Source organism: Tyto alba, unplaced genomic scaffold (genome assembly GCF_018691265.1).
Source record: "Tyto alba isolate M040663 unplaced genomic scaffold, T.alba_DEE_v4.0 Super-Scaffold_20000042, whole genome shotgun sequence".
In the NCBI taxonomy this organism is placed as follows: domain Eukaryota; kingdom Metazoa; phylum Chordata; class Aves; order Strigiformes; family Tytonidae; genus Tyto; species Tyto alba.
The window spans coordinates 9,388,629-9,414,722 of record NW_024881293.1 but is presented as its reverse complement, the minus strand read 5'-3'; the positions used below and the strand labels follow the sequence as shown (position 1 = coordinate 9,414,722).

Genomic DNA, 26,094 nt, shown 5'->3' with positions numbered 1-26,094 from the left:
CAGCTTGTTCACTTCACCTAAATTTTAAGACAGATGAAGCCAGCTGTAACAAAGAAAAATGTCCTTACAAATGCAGAACAGCTGGATACACTGTGCAGTTATTTGAAGCCTTCTGAATATTTATCCTTCTCTTACACAGCAGAGCAAGTCAGTGCCTGTCTAAAAATTACACCTTTCCTGTCACCTCATAGGTCAATAAAAACTTGTAAGAAAAGACTTCAAATTTATCTAAATGAATAACCATCTAAGATAGATCTATTTCATAGACAGGGAAAGGTGTAGAGCCTACAAAGACTGGGGAACAAAACAAAAGATATCTGTTCAATCTCACTTCAAAAATTACATACATAAAGCAAAGTAAGTAAAACCACAATGAATAGTAATTGAAAAAAAAATGTTACAAGCATTAAGAAGTTCACTAGCCATCTACATAAAAGAGTAAAGGAATGAACAAAGAGCTGTCAGGTGGTGAGGATAAGAGTCAAGACAAGGTAACTGAGCTATAAACCCTCAAACTGCTTCAACTTTTGATACTGCAAAAATGCTTGCTAGCTGTTATGGCATCTGAAGAAGCAATACTCAACTTACTGTGTTTAAGCTAGGCCAGAGAACAGCAGCAGGGGCTGGGGGTGGAATTCAGCTAATTCTAAACTAACAGAATTTGAACAGAGCCTGAAACTTCCGGTCATTCACAGTCCTTACCTCTGGTAGGTAGGAGTTCAAACTACATCTTTGGACATGACTGGTAGCTCTCAAAAAGATGACCGTTCAAGACCCTGTTGCACACCCAACTGTCTCCTTCCTGAAGAAAATGTTCACAGCACATGCCAGATAAACACAGTTCCTGTCGTGGTTTGAGCCTGGTCAGCAGCCAACCACCACGCAGCAGCTCTCTCTCCCTTCTCTTCCAGCAATAAGAAGGGACAGAGAGCCAGGCTTGGGGTTCGAGATAGGACTGGGATGGGGAAAAAATCCCCCTTTATGGTCACGAGCAAAAGGCAGACTCGTTAGGGGAAGAAAAAACCATACATTTATTACAGACACTAACAACACGTAACAGAGTAAGACGGTGAGAAACACTGCCACATCTTGAGAACACCTTCCCCCCACCCCTCCCTTCTTCCCGGAGACAGTCCTCCACAAACTTTCTCCGACATGAGTCCCTCCCATGGGCTGCAGCATTCTCCACACTGCTCCATCGTGGGTCACTAACTTTCTCCAACTGGAGTCTCTCCCATGGGCTGCAGCCCCTCCCGAGCTGCTCCAGCGTGGGACACCCCCGCACGCTGCAATCCTCCCAGCGCTGAATTACAGCAGCAGGGCTGCCTTTTCCCACAAGACCCCAGCCTTCCTTGGGCACAGCACCTTGATCATGCAGGTGGAAGCCACAGGCCATAAATCAGTGTCTGCTCCACTGTAGATCTTCATGGGTGGCAGGGGGGCCGCCCTGCTGTCTCACCACAGGATTCAGGGGGGTCTCTGCTCTGGCACACCTCCCCCCTCCTTTCTTCCTCTGTTCCTCCACTGACCTTGGTGTTTATGCAGCTGCAGCAACTGTATCTATACATATGCAATATCCTGAAAGTTAATGTAACTGTGGAGCAAACCTACTACAGAAAAACTACAGTCCCATTCCTTTTGAGATTGGGCTGAGTAAGCATCACAGGTCCAATACTTTACTCTCAGAGTCTGCCAAAAATACAGAAGTACATCATTCAGCTCACCTTTGTCATCCATGGAGAGGTGAAAGCTACAGGTTTTTAACTGCGAACAAGAACATCAGCTGATGTGAGGATGACTGTCATTGAGGAAACCAGTAACATAGCTGGACTGACATTGCCTAGATCTCCGAATAAAAACATAGCACTACCTTAAACTTTTTAATTTCACAAACCTATTCACTTCACATAATTTTTGGACCAAAAATACCTAGGTAATTTGGCTCACATTTGTATGTTTAGAATGACCAAATTACCCTTTTAAAAATTAATAAACCATCAGCAAAAATATATCCAATGTTACCTTTTTCAAGGAACTGCATCACTTACCTTGCCACAAGCACCTTCCGCTACATTCTTATCTAAGATTACTTCTTTCTTTTCCAATTTTAATAAGAGACTACATCTTTTGTTCTGTACTTTGTACTCCCTGCAGTGACTTTGCCTTTCTCCTGCACCATTCTTTAAGCACTGTCGATCACGCTTCTTTTGAAGTCCCTTAAAGCAGGAAAAGATGAGCAAATTGTTTCTCTGCAATTATTTAAGAACTTTATTGCTCTACCAGACTTGCCTGTGAATTAAGCCTATGAATTGTTTCTTTGTACTTCCTCTAGAACATAACTTTTAGCATGGTGGGGGCAAAGTGCTTCCAAGGTGTTTATTATCTACCTTTTCTAATAAAATCAGCACAGACAGAAGCTTTAAATCCTGCATGCCCAACCGCAACAGCTTACACATCCAAATATAATCCTTTTGAATATAAAGGTACTTGCCCTTCTTTGTGGGATGCAATTAGAAAGGAAGTAACACCTCCTGAAGTGGGCAAGGTAGAGTAAGGAAAAAAAAAAACAAAACACAAACCCCCCCACAAAACAGGATGAACGGCCACTACATGACCATTTTCACTGTACCCACAACCTCAATGCCTATGTACAATTAGAAAATGTATCGAGTATTTTGTTAAAAGTCTGTTTTCTAGAAATTACCAGCAACAGAAGTAAACACACACTTGAAGCGGTTCTTTGCAGCGTATTTTTCAGTTTTATTTATAAAAACAGAAGCTCCTTTAAAGTGTACAGTTAAAATCACAACTGCAAATTCAACCACAGCTGAATATTATTTCAATAAAATATTCCTATCAGCTGATGTAAAAATTCATTCGACTGACTTAAAAGTCGATTCAGCTGGAAGATAAATTTACTAATACATTACTCATTCAGCAAGTATTTATCGCACACCGTAAAAATACACTAGGGTCCCTCCTGTTCATAGCAATGCCATGAACATATTTGCACATCAAATCATCTTTTAAAAACATAATTCTATATTTATGAATACAACAAAAAAAAATTGCCAGTGAAATCCACCAAAGGTTTCCAAAATGCTGATGCCCCCACAGGGGGCAATAACTGCATCATTACTGTACGTGAGTGTTTTCCCTTTAATCACTAAAAAAGTGACCTTCCAAGCAGCTCTGAACCATCTGCAACATTTTAATTATGCCAAGCAAAACAAAGTCACATAAACAAAACAGCACGTGCAAATCTGGCTGCAATATTTACTCCATTGGTCTTTCAGATCACAGCTGGATATCACTTCAACTACTCCAGCAAATTACACAGACTGAAAGATTAATATAAGCTGAAGTAAAAACTACCAGTACCTGAAAACTCATGGAAACTAGGTCCTTCCTAAAAGGCTTGATAAGGCATTTGATTGCAAGATGTTGTGGTTCTAGTGGGGTAAAGGGAAACTGGTTTTTGTCCTAAACCTGGTTTTACAGCCAAGATTGTTTGTGTTTTTGGGAAAAAAATAAAAAGTTTAATCGTCACAGAGCACTGATTCACCTCTTTATTCTTCTTATATTCTTCTCCCATACTGTAATTTTTTTCGTAACCCAGGACTAGTATATAGCCCCAGACAAGGAATCTTGCACCTAAGATTTAGCCAGGATTACAAACTTTGAATTCAAACTCCTAGGCACAGGTACCTTCATTACATACGGTCAGTGGGTATGGTGTTCACAGCACTACAAAACTGTCTAGGATTGCTGTTGCTATATGATCCTACTGGACACAAATTCATAGCAGTAGGTGGTACAAGAAGGGTTAACATCTCCAAACAAGAAACACATTTGATATGATCAAGTTCCCACATACAGGTCAGAATCTTGACCACTTGCAGCAAAGACAGCACAGGATACAGCGAGTGAAGATCCCCAACTTTTACTCCTGGATTTGGTATGAACTGGGGGTGTGCATCTGTGCAAGTCCCTTGTGTGTCTGCCTCTTTTTATACAACTGGGATAATGATAGTCATCTTTCTGACATGTTTCCAGACCTATAGATGAAAAGCATTACCCAAGTGTTAGGTACATATCACCATTCTCCTAAACTAAGTCCCACTGTTTTATAAAATGGATGACATGTATGCCTGCTAAGACATTATAAACCATCCCATTTTCATACCCAGGAAATAAACAGTGGAAATAATGTACAGCAAAGGAGTTGACTATCTAAACTTTCCTTTTGGCTTATGCTTTTAAACTGTTTTGAAGGAGACAGCTGTCCCTACCTGGAGTATCCAAATTAATCTATTTCTCTAAGTCTCAAAGTATATTAAAACAGTAATTTCAATTTAAGTTATATGTAAACACCTATTGAAGTCTTTTATTTTAAGAAGTGTTTAAAGTTCACAGAAAGTACTGAAGATGTATGGACTTACGCTCATTTACTGCACAAGAAAGAACAAGCTGAAAAAACCTGACAGACAGACAGAATTGCAGCTCAGAATAAATAGAAATCAATAGGTATAAACAGATAAAGCAAGCATACTGTAAAAAAAGAATAAAAAACAACAAAAAAAACCACTGCCTGAGTCAAATTAGCCTTGAAAACTTAAAATTCTGTAAAAATTACTTTCCTTGAAAAAAGCTGTAATGACAAAGATTGTCACTGAATTGATTTTAAAAAGTAACAAAAATCTTTAGATAAATATAGTCTTCCCTCAATGATCTGCAGATCACAATATTTTTTAACAGCTTGAAGCTTACTAGTAAAGAAAACTGGAAAAAGTGAAAATCCTTCACATAGGAGTTACACAGAACAAAAGGGTGACTAACACGTTACATTCTAAAACACTTTGTTGAGAAGGCTAGGGTGATTAGTGACACCACAAGGAAAAATCTGATTACATCCAGCTTTTGACAAACAAAGGAGAAATTGGACAAAATTTGCTAGGTTTCAGTGAAGTGTGTCCTGTTTGAAGAGCGCTTTGAGACATTCAGCTTTAAACTAGAAGTATTAACAAGAGAACAAGTCCTTTTACATACTGAAAGAGAAGGTGGTTACCACTTTCTGAACAACAAACTCGCACTAGGTGCCAACTAATTTTTCATCCACGGATTTCAACATGACAGAGACTCCATTATAAAGGAAGAGGTTAAAACATATACAGGAAGTCAACAGGGGGAAGAAATAATGAATATGCGGTTTGAAGTTCAAGTTTGTCTCCACAATGTGACTTTTCAAGAAAGTAGAAGAAATTAAGCTCAATCCGTTTTTTTGTTTTTGACATCATCACAACAAAAACAAAACAGAGAAACGGCTTGAAATTTCCCATTTGCCATGTCTAGATTCAACTCTAACTACTCTAATACAACAACAAACAACTCAAGATATAAATCCACCTTCCAGAGCACTAGCCACATAGGATAAAAGATTGCATGTAGCTGCTCAAATTGATAACTAGGCTATAGTGCCTTGATAGAAACGGTTTTCCATGTGTCTATTATTAAAAAGCAGATCCTGTATAATGAAATAACTCCTTAATTGTTACTTCTATTTTTTTTGATAGCTATTTATAATTTAATGTCTAGAGCATTTGCAAACCAGTTACCCTCGATTAACTTTAAACACCTATCATGAGAAGCACAGCTTTAAAAAGCAAAAAGCTATAAAGCAACTTGGTTCCAAAACACTTATCACAAAAAACATCGCGAATAGCTTTACTTCCTTTTCACTTATTCTCTTGATGGGCACAAGCTGGTGAAAGGCATTTTAATGCAGAATAATTTGACCAGTTTTCAGCTGCTCATTAAAAGACCCTTTGGATTCTCAAACCAGCTACAGTGATTTTACAGCCTCAGCGTATAAGTATCTTCAGTTTAGATCTTTAAATATTGAACAAATGAAAACAAAGAGCACTCTGTTGTAGCTTGGTTTCAATACATCCACCTTACCTGGAGAGTAAACATGCTCAGATCTGTTAGGTTCATTACTGTAGGTTCTTAACCACTGCATCTTTTCAGACTCTTGACAAGTTCAAGCAAACAAAAAAACCCCAAATCCAAAAAACCTTTGTATTTCGCTCATCAGTGAGCAATCAGAAGTTAGAAACATAACCCATTCTGCACGAAGTCTGTGAGGTCAGGAAGGGAAATAGCCTCCCAGTGAAAGATCGTCTTCAAAGTCATGCCAGGAGTAGAGGGCTAAGGGAGGAACATTTAGTTTCTCAACTGCGACTGCTCATGTTGGGAGGAAATAGACAGATTCACTGCTAGTATGTAGCAAAGTCAGAGAAAAAGAGAATGGGAATAACACCACCCAGTTTTACTGACAGAAAGGCTGATGCTGTCTTCAGCGCTGCAGGAGCAGAGGTGAGTTTCCCTTCTTTTCCATACTGTCATCAGCTACTGAAGCCTCACAACTTGCTTCCCTGATGTCACATGTAACACAGCCCTTTAAAAAGGAACAAGAACAGAGTGATTTAAATTCTCCTTTTTATATTTCTGAGAGTCAAATCCTGATAGCATGATCTGTTGCAATCTCTTGAAACCCCTCACCAGTGGGCTGAAATATCTCTAAAAGCAGAAATTATACAGATATCTCATTTTCAGAAGAAGGTACTCGCACCTCCAAGTTATCTTGTCTCAGAAATGAATTCTTTGGTTAGTAGAACATACAGTTTTAGCTTTAAGATAAAAAGGCATGTGACTTCCTCAAATGTGAAGGCCTTATCTTTCACCTTTATAAACAAGCAGCTCATTAAGGATTTGGACTGCAGACTGTACAGCAACAATACCAACCAACAAAAAAAGGCTGAAATGCCAGAGTACTGACAGACCAGATTTTTCTTGGTTTTGAGAAATAGTATGATATTAAAATAAAGTATTAAAATAGAAATCCTGCATTTCTTTCTACTGACAGAAGCCTGGCTGCATTCATAGTATGACAATCTATATTGGAAACATGACCTACTGCTTAGGAACAGTTTTAGCACCTTAGATATGAAATATTTATATTTGCATATCATCCCATAACATTTGAGATAATGTAAACATTCAATGGAATTTTCTGCAAGACCACTGGACATCATTTTGCTATCTGAATCAAACACATGGTCCTAACCACAACAGGACACACAAGATTTTTATCAACAAGGTCTTAGGTAAACAAAGACTAATTTTCTGGTCTTGTTCCCAAGCCAAGGACATAGATTTCTCAATTTTTCTGCTGTAAGAATAAACACCACAGTTCAGAATGCCACATTTGAAAATCCCAGCACACAGAGCATTCAGTACTGCAACAGACATTAGATTTTTCTGCTGCATGAGTACATGAATGCAGCCCACTCTGCCTTGAAATTTTCTGTGCAACTCATCATTGGAGCTCTAGATCTGTGTGAGATTAGTTCTGCCTCAAGTTAGAAATGGCACTGCCTCTGGCTAGCCAAGGTGCGAATGAGAAGCTGATTCCTTTCACAACTCTTTACCTGGGTGCTGATTTGCAGTGGGACAGTCTGGGTACGGATCCAAGTATGCACTTCTGCAAGCTCCTTCTTTTGCCCATCTGTAAACCAAGGCTGCTGCTTTCGCATGACCATCAGCTTCTCCAGATCCTCCTTTAGAACCTCCTCTTTAATTCTGCACGTAACAAGACACCTGTGAACACAGCTGTACTAAATGAAGCAAGGCAGGCACTGATTATAATCACACTGTGAGAGTCTGTTCAGCAGTATCTATGGCTGAAGTCTAGACAGCATCAGCCATTGAAACGTAACTATACATTGCTATACCTTGTTTGCTTTGTAAGGCTTCTTTCAATACTGGTCTAACTGTCAGGGGATTTTTGTTGTTTTTGTTTGGGTTTTTTGGGTGTTTGGTGTGGGTTATTTTTCATTTTCTTTTATTGTTTTGTTCTGAGTAGTTTTTTTTTTGTTTTAAATGTAGAATCTCATTACAAATTAAAAGCTAATTACAAAAAACTTGAAAATAGCACATTTTTACCCCTTTATGCATTCAAAATACAGGACAATAATGAATCCCTTCAACACTTCAGCAAAAAGGTTACATGTTACCGTATTTTAGCTGATGGGGGGAAATGGGGAAAAAAAATAGACAAAAGGAAGTAACCAGGGACTAAAATGCACAAACAGTAAATTAAAACACCTTCTTGGTGTTTCATTGGTATGTGCACAGTTTCCACAGTCTCATTTTTAATTCTACAGTTCTACGCACAATTCCAAACTACATGTTGGAAATTGTTGATGATTTCCAACCTGTTTGGCATTTGGTAAGTCATTAGAACTTGCTCAGATGTGTGATCCATCATCGCCCAGACTGACTCATGTTTAGATTTATGTGCTGTCCCTTTTTCTTCTGCTTCCTGGTTCTTTTCTTCTTTGGAAGCTTCAGAAGAATCATTACTGGCAAAATACTTGCTGCTTTTCCCACTACCTGCTGAGAATTACCATAAAAAAAAAAGAATGCAGATGCCTGAAAAATCCTACTAATTCAGCACAAAAAGTAAAAAAACACCAGTGTATTCTTGTAAGCTAGTTCTGCAATACAAACACAGGTACTCCGAGGTGATTGCTCTATCAAGTGACTACTACCTATTGAGAATTCAAAGACAAAGTGTATTCTATTAGGTTGCTCAAGATCTCCGAAGCTCTATTCACTCTTCTCACCATTAATTGGCTCAAATTATTTGCTTCTGTTTCAAGAGGTCATACTCTAGGCAGATTTACCTTTGCAAGTCAGTATCTCATGCAGAGAAAACTGATAATGAGCAAAATGAAAGCGTGACTTACAGATTAAAGGAATAACTTCCTAGATTCCCATTTCCAACTACAGTGACTGAAACAAACTTGGCTTCAAACACTGAAAGCTGGTGAAAATTAAAGACTACGGATTAGCTTCCTGGGATTTCCTATTCCCATTACAGTATCTTGTTATGAATTACCAACATGTTAGCAAGCCATCTAGCACCAAAGCACCAAAGATCCAAACCTCAAACTTCCCTACCTGTGCCACAACCAGAAGTCTCACTGGAGCCAGAGCCTAAAAAAACAGATAAAGCTGATCCACTTCCTGACACTGCTGAACCTGTACCTGACTGGGAGTCCTCATACAGCAAGTGGTCAGTAAATTCACTAGGAGCACAATGGCTAGCACTGTTGCCACTATTTTCTGGATCGTTGTCCTGGAGATAAAAAAAAAAAAAAAAAAAAAAAAAAAATCAAAACCAAACACATCCATGGAAGTTACACTTACGTTTGAAAAATGAAGTTCATGCATTTTCTAACTTGTCACATCTTGACTAAGTTCTCCTATCAATTCAACACGCTTGGAGTTTCTAGTTCTGAAAATGAATGGTGGTCTAGAACTCAGAATAACAATCTTCATGGGTGAAATCAGCAAGAATCTGGACTCTAGTTTACTAGTTTCTGCTGTAGATCCTTCCCTACTGGGTCAAGATATTGTAGTGTTGCACTAAGTTAAAACTTTCCGCTGACAAGAGAGGAGTCGACAGTTCCCTTCGTGTCCTGTTAGATGGCATGAAGCAGCCACACTTGTCAAGCAATGGTGTGCTACAGGGAAAGTGAGTCTTCCCCTGACTCACTATATGAACCTTACTGCTTCAGCTGCTACAGATATACCAACTCCCCTTTCAGGACCCTACCCTCCAGTTTCAGCTGATCCAGCCTTTCCAGCCCAATTTGGATTCAGGAGCCAACATTTTTTTCCTTGCCTGCAGAGCTCACATTCCTGCCTCTGAGTTTACTGCGGAAGTTGGAGAGGCCTTTTCTATGCCCGTGTATGGAAACCGACCCACACGGATCCCTGTTCTTCATTCATTAGCTGCATCCATGGGAGACAGAAGGAGTAATTAGAGGCATACATTCCCTTTGTTTTGATTCTCCACAGAGACTGTGGGACTGGGTGAAAAAGGATGCGAACTGCACAGCACTAACCAAGTTCCACATGCATAAAAGCCCCAAACACAAAGTTCTGGCTGAAAATGTAACTGAAAAGGCTGCTGCCAAAATGCTGAGCAAAAATGGCTCATAGCAGCCTAGACCACAAGATCTCACATTTCTGTCCCATACTATGTGCCAACACTGTACTGTTACAAGTTCCCACAGGTGCAACTATAAACAGCCTTCTCCACCTCCTGTGCTATTTGTGCCCTGCAGTCTACCTAGTGCAGCCACTGGAAAAAGCAGCTAACAAAATCTGGTGACCCTGAAACACAGATCATCATCCCTGGTTTTGATTGCATACTGTGAAAGTCAGTTTCTCCTCTATATTAAAAATTCATGTTACTTACACATTTAGCTTCTGTACATGCTTTAACATCAGTACCAATGGAAAGCTCCATAGGTTTTGGCAGCTCTTCTTGAAGCAAATTCAGCTGAAGTGGGGAGCTGCTTCGTGAGCTACTCAGCAGCAGGGCCTGGTCATGCTGGCCCTCTTGCTGGTCCTCCATGTATGTGGCAGAGGAGGCTGGAAAGGGCTGATCCACAGAGTGCGGTGCTATCGGTGATGGAGCAGGAGGTGGGGCTGGAGGTAGCGTAGTGCATGGGTATGAAGAGGGGGGATAAACATACTGAGGGCTAGGAATAAAGACATATTGAGGCATCTGAGGATACATGGGGAAACTCTGAAAAAATACAGCCATAAACGTGCTTATGTCTGGGGGATAAAGTGCTGGGCATGACTGTTCTTCACAACATAGTTGCGACGATGACACAGACTCAGGTTTTACTGAGTGAAGGGCAAGCTCCTCTCCCACAGAAGAGGCTGTAAAACTAGGTACTGGATCTGAATGGACAGGAAATCCCACAGGAGGAAGGACATTCATACCGGCGGAGCTCAGATAGGATACTTCTGAAGGAGAGAATGATTGTTTCTGGATTTTTCTCTTCTCACATGGAAGACCATTTCTATTTTTATTAGAAGAGTGGCTATCTGAGGACTGTCTCTGAGGCTTCTGGCGCTTGAATTTTCCATGTTTGCCTTTTCTGCAGCTAGCTGGGCTCATCTGCTTTGAAGAGGAATCTCCTAAAGAGGAAGAAAAATAGACACATTCACTGATATGACAGACCTAGGGTGCAAAAAAAAAAGAAAAGGGGAAAAACTTCCAGATAATTGAGTGTGGCTTATTCAGAGAGCTGACTTTCCTCTGAGTAATTATTTCATACACTACAGTGATGGATTTGCTGACATATCTACAATGTTTTCCTTCATGTAATCAATTTTCTTATCAATCATTTTGGCTTATCCCAGTCAGATCTTTTACATTCTTTCAAGGGGAGGCAATAAACTACTTTGGATTTGCAAGCTTTACTGCAATAATTATCTGCGTTGTGAAAAATCTATGATAGTAACATCCAAGACAGAGCAGACCTCCTGTGTGGGCAATGCTGTTGTCAAGCCTTAGCATTTCAAAGGAAGTATTCTGTTTGCAGCCATAGTAAGATACTCGTCAAATCACACAAAGGAGAACCAGAATTTACCGCGAGGTTGGTCTTTATAAGTCATCTAGTAAGTCTCTACTTCTCAAAGCTGCTGCTTACCTTGGCCACAGGAATATCCATTGTTACTTCTGCTCCCCTGTTGAAGGTAAGCCCTAAATGGAGAGAGCAAGATCCTCTGACGGAACTTGTCAACGTAGTTCTGCTCCTCCTTTTGAGTGTGGGCTGACAACGTCTCTTTTGTTAGCCCAACTGGCTTTAAGTCCTCAGGCACCATAGTGAGACTCTGAGCATTCACAGGAGGCAGCTCAATTTGTTCACTCCCGACAGTAGTATCCTCCATTGTAGTCACTTCTTTGAAGAGGGAAGAAAATAAATCATTCATTCTTTGCTCTGGACTTCTGGTGTTAATTACCACAACACCGAGCAGATACAGGCTGCAGAGGTGGGGGTGGGGGGAGAAAATACCCTTTACACTCAAATATAGTTACACTAATATCAACTGAGCAAATTACTTTTCATGGTCTGGAAAACTTCATATTCACTTTAAAGTTACAGAGGCACTTATTTCTTCATATTTTCTTAGTACAATAGCAGTTCAATACTCATTTTTATGCTTCTTTCTGCATTACAATGAAGTGACACTGGCCCCTTAGTCATTTTTATTTTAATCCTCAATGATCAAAAGCATACTGTTGTGTTTGAGATACAGATATGGTGAAGTTAGAAGGGAAAGGAAATAGCGCACTCTGTTAAAACTAGGTTTAATTAAAATACTGTAAAAATTTCCAGGTTCAAGTTTTCTTCACAGTGTCCCTAGAAGTACCTTAATTAGATTTCAGAGTTCCTATTCATGAGAACATATCTCAAGTGGACAAAACTTTCTCATGGTGTAGTTCAGTCTGGAAACACTGTGTAAACTTAATCAGTGAGTCAAGTCAGTGTTTTGCAAGTGTGAACAGTACCTGATTCAGGGTGTGGAACGTGCACAATAGTGCTGCTATAACTGCACTGGCTGGTGACAGACACCACACTTGGGGCCTTGCTGGACAGGGTCAGGTCTGCCAGAGGAGCTCCCACCATGCCTGCAGTTGTCTGGTCTTTCAGTGTCTCTTCCCGATCAGCAGATATTGGAGTTTGGGAATTAACTGCTGGAACCATAGCAGTAACTATTGGTAAATGACAAAGTTTCTACACGGGATTTCATTCCAAGCACTGTGCTCCCAATTCATCAAGTCTGACTGGTTCAGAAGCAACCAGTAACTATGCAGACTATTAAATAAGGCTGTCTTATATACAGATAAATGTAACATTCATATGCCAGTGCGACGTCAGCACATACTAAACATGGCATAAAAATGAGTGAGCAAGAGAAGGTTCATTTAACAACAAACAGTAGTTCTTTTCATGCATTCTACATTCAGAGACTTAGTATTGTAGCTTATGCTTAATTTTGAGATTTAGAAAAGGTAAGCAAATATTTACCACTTAACCAAACTATTTCTGCTGTTAGTGTGACAACAATTTAAAAAGTGGAGATCAAACTTGGAACATACAACAGTGGCATATAAAAATTAAATCACTTGTTACAGTACTATTATGATTGTCAGTATACTTTGTGTTACCTTCCAATGCCTCAACTTCCTGCTGACTTTGCTGGACTTGTTTGTCATCTTCTGAAGATGATGATGATATATTTGCAGAAGATTTACATTTCCTTTTCAATGCTGGAATACTGCAGCTCTCTAAATATCTGAAATAAAAGCATATCACAGGAAGCTCTCCCTACGTTGTGGTTTTTTCTCCATTTGGAGAGACAAACACTTCAACAATCCAAACTGGAGATCCAGGGGTTTTTAACTAGAATTTTAAATTCACTGCAGGAAGCTCTAGACACGTATCTGCTTTCCAAGGAGTATTTTAAATAAAACCTATCAATTACTCTTTAAAAAAAAGGAGAAAAGAAAGAGAAAAAAAAGATTACATTATCCTCTGGGTTAAAAAATACCGACATTTTATAAATTATATCAACTGTTTTATATGGATGTTCTCAAAGCATATATTGAGAAGACATTAACATATTACACCTATCAGAATTCTCTTAAGCCCCTACTGCACCAATGGTGAAACTAGCAGTAGACAAACGTCAATAGTTGCAAATAGAATTTTATGCCTTAAATTCTTTATTATTGTGTAATTCAGATTGACTAAACATTGGGATGAATTGCCCAGAGAGGCAGAAAACCTTACAGTCCCAAATTTATCTCGCAACTCAAAACCCAGACAGTTTAGACCAATGCAAACTGCTTGGATATTTACCTTCCACCGATTAATCTTAAACTTGTATCTCTAAAAATCACTTCATAGTTTAATACCTGATAATACTATCAACACAGTTGATCTGCTGATAGGAAGGAACACGTGGAGTCTTCTTTGAATCATCATAAAGTGCATTGCCTGGTTCTTCTGTGCTATCACTTCTCAATGTCTGAAGAAAACAGGAAGCAGTGTGCCTCTTCCCTAGAAAAGAAGAAATCCTCACAGACTCCTCTCAAAGGCATCTAAACATTACCCCCACCAAGGAACACACATATATACTGGGATACATCTATACTATACAGGGAAATATGGCCTATGACAGCACAGCTCCCATTACTAAGTTAGTCTACATTTCCATCCCAATTCACATGTTTTGAGGTAGGGGAGGGAGAAGGGAAAAGAATGTCTAGAAAGAAAAAACAAAAACCCAAACCACCTTAAACATCTACTCAGAACAACTAGTAAACAACATGAAAACAGCATAGAAAAAAAGTATCGTATTTAAATTCTAAACAAGGATGCTATTAATATTACTCTTCTCTCAACTTAGAGATCACAGAATTCAACCTGCTATTTAACAGTAATTTACAGTTTTTTATAGCATAGATCTACTCGTCAGAGTGGTATCAACATTCACAGTGCAGTCCTCTCATCAACAAGACTATGAGATAAGTATAACTTTCATAAAGAGTATCACAGTGAAAAATGTTATAATAAAGATTCTTACGATATTTGAGGAAGCATGCAGTTTTCTCCGTATATTTGTGCTAGGTACTAACTGCAAATAATGTGCATTATCATAATATGAAGCTATATTATCAATAACTAAGCCACTACTTCAGTGGGAAGTGGGGCAGGGTCTTCTGACCTATGGATAGTTTCTGAGAGCCCACATAAAGTAACTGAGGGAAGCTTCCATAGTAGACTTACACTTGTTAGAAGCAAGTCTGCATTTTCACTAGAAAATGTTAAAATAAAAAAACCCCAGTCTACTAACCTACAAAGAGATGGATATCTTCCTCCACATCTCATGGAACAGTTAAAAAATTATTGCATCGGCTGAGAAATTTTTTGGGGGTGGGTTGTTTTTTTTTTTTTTTGGTTGGTTGCTTGGTTTGTGATTTTTTTTAAAAAAAAAAAAAAAAAAAAAAAAAAAAAAACAACAAAACACCTCCCACATTTAAGCCATGATAAAATGCTGTCCTAAGTTCTTCAGCATAACACCAGCTAGCCAAACTCATGGCTCTAGATCTACAGAAGTTCATGTTACCTTAAGGATCATAATTACACTAACTTACCTCCTACCATTTCTGAGCTCACAGCCTGCTTATTTCCATTTTGTGGCTTGCTCCTTGATGCAATATACAGCTGCTGTCCCAGATTCTTTATCCGGTTGACATCTGCACAAACTTGTTGCAATGTCATCTTGAGATACGTGAAAATGTGAAGTCAGAATAAAATTAATGAAAAGAGGCCATACGAGACCATTAAGATGGGCTTAGATTCTTGTATTCTCCAAACTGAAATGGAGTAGACTGCCAGCCTAAGCCTGGTATCTATTGGTATTTGTAAATTTAATGAATCTAATTATCATAGTTAATTTAATTAAATTAACCATGATAAAGCTCAAACAGCCTCAGCATTAGAATGCTTTAATACTGATGCAAGCCTTGAGAGTGGGAATAAGCTGAGGACTTGCCCAGGAGCCTCACAAGCAAACTAGGTAATTGCAATGCTTGTTTTAGGACAGTACTGTTTCTACTCTCCTCTATAGCAGTGTACACTGTACCTCTAGTGCTCTTTTTAAAACAAAAGAGAAAATCCCAAGCAAACAGAAACTTCTCTGCATGCATCAATCCTCTTTCTGGTTGCATGGTTGTTCTACTTTTTTCCCTGAGTCCACTGGTTCTTTGAGAAGGCTGATCTTAAGCAAGTCTTCAACATAGTTTAGTGAGCTATCGTAGTAGTTATCTGCTCATTTTAGACAGCAAAATTAAGGGCAAAAACTAAAAGTCAGCATTCTATAATTGATCAATTTAAGTACATTTAGCTTGAACATAGCTGTATGCCCCCACTTCAGTAAAATTCATGATGAGTAGTGCGTATGTACACAGTAAGTTTTCATTTTTAAAAACTCGATTTTTACTACTCTGCAGACAGTGACATTTATAGACTTACTGGTTCCTGTACTTCCTCTGTACCATTCCCATTGGAGTCACTTGAAGATGCTATACTGATATAGTGCTCGTAAGAGCCATTGCTTCCAAGGCTTCCATAACCACTGGAAACATTGCTGTGAACTGGCTGTTTGAGGGGAAGAAAATAAGAATTAAAAAAAATAAATCATCCTCTTAGAGAACAGAGAGAAGGGAACAACATACTTTGCCACACAGAAATTCAAGTTAACAAAGAAAATTAAGTGAAAAGTCAGCATTGCTCTGGGCTCCACTACTTGCTTAAAGCTGTTTCAGGATGAAGATTTATGTATCAACATAAAGGCTTGGAAAATATGGCAAAAAAAATATTTTTTTTCTCATCAAGTGGGCTACCCAGAGCCATCTTTTTAATGCCATCATACAAGCCTGTCTCCATTTAGAACTTTCATTTCAGACCTTTTAAAAGATCATGCCCAAAGCAGTCTTCTAAACAGACCCAAATTCTTTAGCTTCTCATTCAGAAGGCCAGCCAGTGTTTTGAAATTCTGTCATCATCTTTACCTGCAGAAGCAGCTTGTAAATTTGTCCTTGCAATTCCCTTATCTCTTTCTCAACACTGCTTACTTCTTTACTCCTTGCAGCAAAGACATCTTCATTCAGAGGGCTTCTGGAGAGAGCCAACAATATTTCATTATTAATTTTGATCTGATAAAGAAAAGATAACTATAAGCAGAGTTAGGACAGATTCTTTTTTTTTATTATCATTATTTTGACTGCTTTGCTGAATCAACACAAAGGGATGTCATCTGTTCCACTAGCAGCTCTGCTAGGGTAGTGGGGCAGTGCTATGAGAGCAGTGCTTCATGTGAAGCCCCAGCAAAGTCAGTACACCAGCACAGTGACACTAGTTAGGGCTGACAAGCATCTACCCCTCTGCCTCCTTCACTGAGGAGACAAATTCACACTCGATAAAATCTTGAATAAAAGATCACTCTGAAAAGTCAAAAGGCCATCCCAAAAAGCCACTTCCTGAAAAGGAAACCAGGTAAGAGGAACGCAGACAGCCATATTTCCAAATCTCTTGGAAGCTAAGGAGAAACATCTGAAAAATTAACTTGCACATTCAATAATAATTGCATTTTTAAAAGAGGTTAACCTTGGTAAATATTTAGATTCTGTATCAAGTGAATGATCCAGAAGGTGATTTTGGCTACATGTCTGTCAATTAATGTGTTTTTTTTTTTTTTTTTTTTTTGGTGAGTCAATCATAAATCAATGTCAACTGATTATTTGTTAAAGTGACCTTTTTAGGTTGCTTCTTCGCTTTTACTCATCTTGTCCAAAACTGGTCTTTTGATTTGGACATGTCTGTTGTCACAGTATTTGGACATTAACCATGTGCAAAACATATGCTAAAAAAAAAGTTGGCTCCACCTTTTGCTTTAAAGAAATTTATGTATTTGCATACTTAATACACTAATACTGTTCTGAAGGAATGGGCTGCAAGACAGATGCTAGGTAGTTGTCACAGACTGCAGGAACAACATTACATCTCTAGTTCAGTACTGAGACTGTTTTGTTTTGCAGAACGTTCAATGAAAAGGACTTCAATAGATCAATTCTACAACTGACTTACGTCCGGACTTTGTGTCGGCCAATGATGAACACTACTTTTCTGCTCCAAGGATTCACAAAACTGGACCAGCTAGTATCCAGTATGACATAATCCCCATTTTGAGTACAAAATCTAATAGGTAGATGTTCAAAAGGGGGTTGGCCAGCAAATTTCAGGACTGAAAAAAAATAATCAAGAAAAATTTTAGTTTACATTATGACACAGTAGTGCAAGCACAAACACTAACGACTAGAATCTTTTAAAATTATAGGCTTTAATTTGCTCTGATCTCAGACCGGCTGCTTTAATTCATTAATTATTTTTTTTTGGTCTAGACTGTAGATCAGTCAAATGTCAAGCAATATGGTAATAAAAGAATGTTAAAACCAGTAGCAATTCCTCTTAAAGCAACTGTCCTTACTTTTCCGGTGAATAGCAATCATCAAAGGACGATCTTCTGGGTGCAAGTACATCAGTATGGATGTTCCAATTAGATCTTGAGGTAAGTAACCCAACAAAGGCACTGCTCTGAAACCCAAACACATTATCACTAGCTACAATAGTTTTGAGTATTTACATCCTTAACCCTTTGCTTGTTGGTGAAGTCACCAGGCACAATCTACAATGGCATGAACTAAGGCTACAGAACATTCTTCCAGCCCATCTAATAATACTCCAGTGCAATGTAGACATGTAAATACCAAGGATAAACAATTCTGTGCCTGGAGATCTAACAGGTTTTCACATTTGCAGGCACTTTTGTGCTTGTCTATATGCAAAGAAAAAAAAGGAAAAGGGAACTTGAGGAAACAGGTCACAGGCAAAACGTCAGTAAGAAATCTGATGTGAATGCTGCAAAGTGTGTTGCAAAAACACTCTTGTGGCTTTTCAGGAGACAGCCTTAGTCTGGCAAAATTTATTTGACCCAGCTCAGGACAACTGGATCTCCACACTGTGATCCTCAGAACTTTGCACTATGTTGGTTTTCCTCTACGTTAGCACAGGCTCCCATTGCCCTAGATAACAAAAACTGACTGCAGTTCTGTTTAATGCACATTTTAAGTTAACAAAATAGATTCCATCCATGGGGTTAGAGATGTTTTACCCTGAGCAGACTAACACAAACGTACTTTGTGTAACTATTGCCAGCTGCACAGTTCAACTACTTTACTTGGGTCTCCAGCTCCATCATCAAAGGACTTTTTGCTACTTCTCCATACACACCTCACAGGTCTTCAGATTCAAATCTCACCTGTCATCTATGTCAAGAAAAACACATCCAGGTGTGTGAGTGGTGGTGAAGATTCTTTTATCCATAGGAATTCGAGGAGCTAATACAAAAAGAAATATTTACTGAAACCAAATATGCACTAAGACAAATCACCTAACTGTTACTTTTGCTCATGGCAGAGAGTTATTGGCTCCTGCACTTTTAAACTGTTCACTGCTTTCTGAGCAGTAACTCATAGAAACATTACAAAATTTTAGGTGCTACAGACTTCTCTCAAAAATAAGAATAGTGAGAAGAGGTCAAATGCGTCGCAGCCTTTGCACTGCAAAGAAGGCACAGATGCTATGGATTCACATGCATGCACGAATGGGAAGTCACATGGGTGAGACTACCCAAGCACAAGTTCTAAAAAAAAGGAAGCAGACATTCATATACTGCATTTTCCTATCGACTTGTTTTTTTTCACTTGAGTCTCCTGACTTGCCTTCATATCCAGAGTGAATTTTCTCAGCCAAAGCTAAGCAGCAGCATTCTGCATCCACATGGACAGAAGTACACACATGGACCAAGTATGGGGTAATTCGGAAGGGGTAACAACGTGTTTCTTGTTCTTGATCTTTACCACCCCTGAGGAAAAGCAAAAGAGATTAACACACTGGTTTCAAGACTCAGATACTTTATGCCAGGGCTGAGAGCCCTGCACAGAGAAATTATGCTGAGAACACAGACCCAGATAATGACAATCTCCTGCAGCCCTACACACACTCCTCTGCGATCCAATGCCAACACATTCAGCAATACTGATCTCGCTCCCCTTAAAACCAAGTAAGTGTTTTGCCTCCAATACTTGTGTTCAGAGGCTGTTCTAGAAATGCCATTACTCTTAACGGTTAAAGACCACCTTCTAATTCTCAGTCCAAACATATTCACACGAACCACTCATCTGATCTTGTGCTGTCCAAACAGTTCTTTTTCTGTTTGTTGTTTATTCTGTACCATTTTTAGAAAAAAAAATAAAAATCTGTGTCTCGAGTTTTGTTTCACTGACCTACATAAGTGAGACTCCTTCAGCCCCCGTTCAAAAATACTTGTTGTTCTTTGATTGTCCTCCTCCCATGAGAATTTGTCTTCCTAGAACACGTGCAAGCAGCAGCAGCACACAACATTCTAGATGAGATCTTAACCAGGGTCTTGTAACAACTGCATAAGCAATTGTCTGTTTCTATTGCAAATGCTTTTTCATCTGTTAGAACTGCAGTATCTTACCCAGCTCTGACAGAAAGAATTGAGATAAATTTTTGGACATTATCACTTACACCAGAAGTTACTTTTTTATTCCACACTTAGTTTCCTAAAATGTTTCTAGAGAGAAGTTAGTATCATAAAAACTACTACTGACAACTCCTTTTGGGAAAAAAAAAATACAAACAGAAATGGGATATAGCAGAAGTTTAACCCACAGAAAAACATTTTCATACTTAAGCCTAGTTTGTGCCTGTGAAAAAATATTTTTACTCATGAAGCCCACATAATCAAAATGATTTGATATATAAAGGAAGGAGAAACATTGTATGAAAATCTGAAGAAAAACTATTGCAAAACGTTTATGCATGCTACAAACAGCTCCCTCAACTTAAAATTGATATATGACCTGCTATACTTATTCCAAGTGCTGTTACATAATTCAAGAGACAAAGGTGACTTTAGAGCTTGGGTTACTGAAACACAGATGAATGAATCAATGATAGAAAGATAGAACAAATTTATCTGGTCAGCAGCAAACAGTTCTTAGTGAAATCAAGAGACCACTTTGGCCTGTAATCTTCAGTGCAGTTCTGTTCCAGGCTCATCTCAACTTTTTTTCCTTCTTTTAGCACTAAGATTGGCCAGGCACAAAGCAGCAGACTGCATCCATACTGATAGCGAGTAGTATCTCATGAATTGGGTCTCATACTGGGACTCAGGTGACTGAGTTTCTGTTACTGCCTCTGTCACAAACTCTTGAACAATCTTAAGCAAAACACTCTTTGCCTACACTTTCAAACTGTAAAAGGGGAGCAGCAATTTTTCATGAAATAATTCTTCTGCACAACAGTACTGAAGGAAACTGATAGTTCCAAAAGAATCACGTATGATCAGTTTATCTTCTATTCCCATGCAAGTTTAAACATCACTGTGGGAAAGTATTAAAAATGTTCTGCTGGATGCAAACATTAAACACAATAAGCCAATACTGTAATGGAGTTCCACAAATTCACACTGGTCAGATGCAACAACAGAACATTTTTTCTGCCCCATACTGTATCCTTTGCCCAGCCTTCACAAACACAGAACTATAATAATGTACTTGCCTGATCCTGCAGAAAAAGGACTTCACCTGGGCATATTCATACAGAGAAGCTAGTAAGAAAAAGCACACATTGAAAGGATCAGTTAATATTCTTAAAAAGGTCACACCTATAAGAACTATTTTAAACTCTGCATTCTCCAGACTTTCTGAGCAAGATCGAAGTCTCACAACTTGCCCTTTCTTAGCTACCGAATTAGCTGTTCAACAGTCTGCTCCCACCTCAGATGTTATCTCTCTTCCACAGCCCACTCAACTCTTGGAGAAATGGCTGACCTACACATATGATCTAAAAAACTCCTTTCACCAGTGCATTGCTATGGAAAGGAGAGGTGAAAATTCCCGGCTTTATGAGCCACGTACCAAAAACTATATAGAGCCAAGAATTATGGGGAGAGGAACATTCAGTAACAGTTCACAGCAAGAAAATAACTCCATAGGGGTGCCACTGCTCTTCTCGGTAGTCACATGACTGGCTTCCAAGTTGTGGAATCCCTGCCACGTTAGCAGCCTCTGATGTCTCTCATACTTTGGCAGCAAGGATTTTGGACTTCCCAGCTCCGATGCCAGGACAGCCTCACAGCTAGGTGGGCAAAAGATATGGCCTTGGCATGCAAGCTACATTTGAATTCCTCACAAATAACACAGAACTCAAAAGTCACCATTTAGGCACATCCACTACTAAACAGCAAGTCAGCTTAAAACTTCGGTTCAGTGAGCGACATTCACAGCAGGCTGCAAGCAGACCATAAGGACAAAGTACCTAAGCAATCATAAGATGTAGATTAAACAACTTTAAAGTCACAATTAAACCTTTAGTTTCTTTTTATAAAGCAGCAGTATTTGGAATGAGTAAGATCATACACTAAACAATGAAGTATCCGCCTCTTATTTAACCCAAGTAAGAGTTAAGCCTCTAGAAGACTAGCTAGAACTAGTGGCATAGCTACTTGAGTTTTCGAAATGGAAAGGGAACAAGTGTTGATGATGTATATTGCTAGCATAAGCATTTAAGATGAACAACTGTTCTATCCTCGTTCTTTAAAAACAAAAAGACACACAAAAGCATTTTAGGAGCATTGCCAAGTCCCACCTGTTTGACTTTCCATGTTCCAAAGCGGCAGGTGGGACTGATCAGTGTGCGTGTAGAACACACTCACATCCTGAGGGACAAGCAGCTCTACAAACCGGGAGGAGTCCAACACTTTCTTCTTACAGTTTAAAATGGATGCTGCCTGCTCAGAAATATGCACTATGTGTCCCGAAAGCAAGGAAAACACAGCCACAAACGTGTCCTGGAAAACAAGCATTGTTAAAGGCAATCCTCCCCCAACACAGGCAGCAATACTGTAAGGATAAAAAAATCAAAACAAGAACAGCCTCAAAACAAACCAGCCACCCAACCCAAAACCACCACACACCACAACCTAAGACAGAGGTTCAGAAATGTGTTCTTAAGTTAGCGTCCAATTAAAGTTGTGCATGAGCTACCACAATCTTCAATGCTATAGTAGCTTACTCATGATTTACAAAGTCCAGTAAGACTGCAATATCAAAACTGAAACAGATTACAGTGATCCTTGACATCGTCCAGAATAACTGGTTATCATTTGACACACTTTTCCCCAAATTTCAGAGTATTCACCACAATTCCACATGCAAAAATATTCTGAGAACTTTTCAGATAGATAGCATTTGCAGTATTTCTAATATGGCATCTAACAATATTGGATCTCAAGAAACAGTCTTTTCTTTGAAGCAGAGCCAGACAGCATGACATACAGCAAATTGAGAATAAATAAATAAATAAATCCAGGAGCACAAAGAGAAACCAAAGTCCCTCACAACTATGGACTTGATCAGCTTTGAAAAGATGCTGCTAAATCTATCTCAAGAGGATAATATGCTGTAAATGAATTCTCAAATTTATATTTGTTGCTTCTGGGGGAAGGAAAAAAACCCTATTTCTTCACTTACTACTGGTAGGTACTCTGAGTCAGCACAGATTAGAAGTAGTCTTGATCTACCTTTAAAAACACAAAGACCTGTCTGGCTAAAATTTAAAGGCTTTCAGATTTTACACATTTTATTTCCACAAAATGATCTAAAGAGACTAAAGAGAGAGCGAAATGGCAAGTGACAAACTCCTTGAGTGTGCCTGAATTCCTTACAGTGTTTTTTGGAGTGTGTTCAGATGCAACTGCCACCAACTCTTCTATGCTGTATGTCATCACATCTGGCTGAAACACTCTTCGGTCATTCAGAGCCTGGAAAAAGTCATTGTTTGCTAATTGAGAAAAAGAGGAAAAGCAAAACAAACACAAGGAAGTCAGTAAGGAGACTATTTTGAACGTATTTCTTACAGCCCTTGTACTTTTGTCATCTTTTTGGTTAAGTCCAAGATGAGATGAGGAAAGTCTGTGTAGCAACAAAGGAAAAGGGAGTACTAATTATACTATTGGAATGAACTATTTACGTTACAGAAAACAAGCACGAGGAAGTAGAAAGGACAGAACGTGATGGCAAAAGAACCATTTTAGCTACTTAGTTCTGTTGGAGAGCACAGATTATCCAATAAATTTTCAGAGTGGGACAGGAATGCTGTTTTTTCTATATACACAGCAAGTTATTAGTAGGCACCTATTACCCATAGGATTCTGAAGAGAAGCAGTAGGTGGTCATTTCAATAGAAAAGACACCATGATTATTTAAATAAGAAAACCCAATCCAGTACTTCAGAAAGGCAATTTTTTGAAGAATAACTGGAATGCTTTCATTTGTTTTAGTGTTTTTTGCTACCAGACACATCTCTTCAAACCAAGCTGCTGTATAGCTTCTACACTTCCAGACTTTTTCCCCACATGTACCTTGGACCTGCTGGACACACTGCAAGGCATAGTTGAGAGCACTGATGGTACTGGGTTTGCTAGAACTCTTTTTCTCTTCAGGCAAACACCTTTTCATTTCTTGGATCATCATCATCAGATCTCTGTGAGACTGGCTCCAATTCAGCTGCTCACTGTAAAACAGAAGTTAAACTTTACCGGAGACTTCTGGTATAGGAGCTTCTTTTCTGTGAACTAATTAAAATTATTCACTAAATTAGCATTTTATGGGCTTGGCCACAAAGTCACAGAGTATCCGGAAACGTCCTAATGCTCATTCTCTGTATTTCCTGCTGTACCTTTCTCACTTCTTTGATACTTAATCTTTTCTCATCTAACTTCCTCCTTTGCAACTCCAACATTTCATGGATGGCAAAGTCACATCATAACCAATCTGCTTGCTAATATGCTTAGCAACTAAAAATAAGCTGATGTTTACTCTAGATTTTCCAAATCTTTCTGCTATTAAAACCATTAATAGACGCTTCTTCTTTACATATATAAGTCTTTCTAGACTTGAAGTCTGCATCTGGTTATTAGCACTTCGGGGAAACCTGAGGTGCCCAAAATACACCTGATGCAAAGATTTCATTCCTCACGTGATTCGTGAGTCTTCACTATACTTTTAACAGAGTCATTGGCCTCAACAGTTGTTATTAACAAGCAAATTCTCCCTCTTCTTACTTTTGCTTATTTCACTGACTGAAAAATAAGCAGTCAATATCCTCAAAACACAGACTGATTCTAATCCTACTAATCCTGATTCTATCCAGATGAGATACAAACACTGTTATTTTCAACAACTTTTGTCCATTTTGCATTTTTATTAGTATAATACTCTAAATAAATCACTAAATAAGACCAAGTATTGCATATTAACTTCACGTGTCAGTTCAACATTGCATATGTTATAGTTCGTGAACTGCTTATTTTTTTAAATTAAAAAAAAAAATTAGCACTTCACTGAATTTCTGAACTTTCAGGAAAAGTACTATTTAAGCAAGTTCTGCTTTACTACTGCTAAACACAGTCTTTAGATTAAGCGCATATATAGAAGCCACAAAAGCATCAATGACATATCTGGATCAGCCAGTCTAAGAATTAGGGAAACAGCTTATGAGGAACCATGGAGCAGCAATCTAATCTAGGTGCAAGAGCATTATAAACATTACGGTCTGTGATTCAGGCAAGCTTCCTTGGTGTACTGAAATAAGTGAGCCCCAAGATAAACTCTGGATCACAGCTACACCAGGTCCTTGATTCTGACTTTAGCTCTCTGCTTAAGTTGAGCACATCAATTCAAGCAATAGGACAACTGGTTCTACACGCTGTTGAGAGCTACCTGTTAACTTTGCTTTGCCTCACGAAACTTCCAGCTGAACAGCCGTTTGACGGACAGCTGCAGAAATCAGTTCTGTTGGAGTTCGGGCTATTAAACCGTTTCCCGCCGGAGCTGGTTCCCGTACACATCGCGCAACGTAAGCCTGCATCCCCCCGATGCTCTCCCTCCTGCCCTCCCGAATCGGCAGGGCTGAACGCCTCCTCTCGCTCGCCCCCAGCCCCAGCAGCGGCGGCCGGTGACCAACTCGCGCCACGTTCCGAGCTGCCGCCCCGGGGTTTGCCCACGTCCATCTCTGATCCGCAGAAGGCCACAGCGCAGGGGCATCGACCGCCACGGCCTGGCTCCTCGGCACACTCAGACCCTCGACCTTCGGTGCAGCAGTCGGGCCTCACCAGTCTTCTGCAGGAAAAACAAACACCGCCTCAAGGGGACGCGGGAGGCGCAGGCCCACCCCCACCCCGGCGGCGAGCCGGCCGGACCCAGGGGCCGCTCCTTCCTCGCGCGGTCAGGCAGCGCCTTCCCGGATTTCGGCCGCCGCTTCGCCTCGCCTCGCCTCTCCTCCCCCTCCGCCGCCCCCGGGCCCTACCTGCTCCGGGCCGGGAGGGACGCGCCAGCCCCGGCCGCCGAGCGGGCCCCCGCCCCGCGCGGTTACGTAACGGCGGCCGCACGCGGCGGCCCCGCTCCCACACGCCTCGGCCACGTGCGCCTCCCCACGCGCCAGC

The 26,094-nt window shown here is 39.7% G+C and overlaps 1 protein-coding gene across 3 annotated transcripts; it reads right to left on the bottom strand.

The window, feature by feature from the left end:
• Nucleotides 1-2,739: 2,739 nt before the first annotated feature.
• On the bottom strand, nt 2,740-25,944 carry PER3 (period circadian regulator 3). 3 transcript variants are annotated; one of them, XM_042794422.1, is made up of 21 exons: nt 25,373-25,944; nt 24,013-24,164; nt 23,317-23,432; nt 22,239-22,440; nt 21,150-21,198; nt 19,283-19,425; nt 18,820-18,898; nt 17,989-18,095; nt 17,589-17,745; nt 16,514-16,619; nt 15,975-16,100; nt 15,095-15,221; nt 13,853-13,997; nt 13,103-13,230; nt 12,443-12,646; nt 11,580-11,831; nt 10,331-11,064; nt 9,112-9,202; nt 8,277-8,454; nt 7,491-7,641; nt 2,740-6,457 (listed from the first exon to the last, which is right to left on the bottom strand). In XM_042794422.1, exons 1-21 carry the CDS (start codon nt 25,660-25,662, stop codon nt 6,356-6,358), a joined length of 3,639 nt encoding a protein of 1,212 aa, XP_042650356.1. In that variant the 5' UTR covers nt 25,663-25,944; the 3' UTR covers nt 2,740-6,355. The 3 variants fall into 3 exon arrangements, with proteins under 3 accessions (XP_042650356.1, XP_032849098.2, XP_032849100.2); XM_032993207.2 differs by having other exon boundaries at nt 8,277-8,457; nt 9,025-9,202; nt 12,443-12,628; nt 25,373-25,943; XM_032993209.2 differs by having other exon boundaries at nt 8,277-8,457; nt 9,025-9,202; nt 12,443-12,625; nt 25,373-25,943.
• Nucleotides 25,945-26,094: the final 150 nt, after the last annotated feature.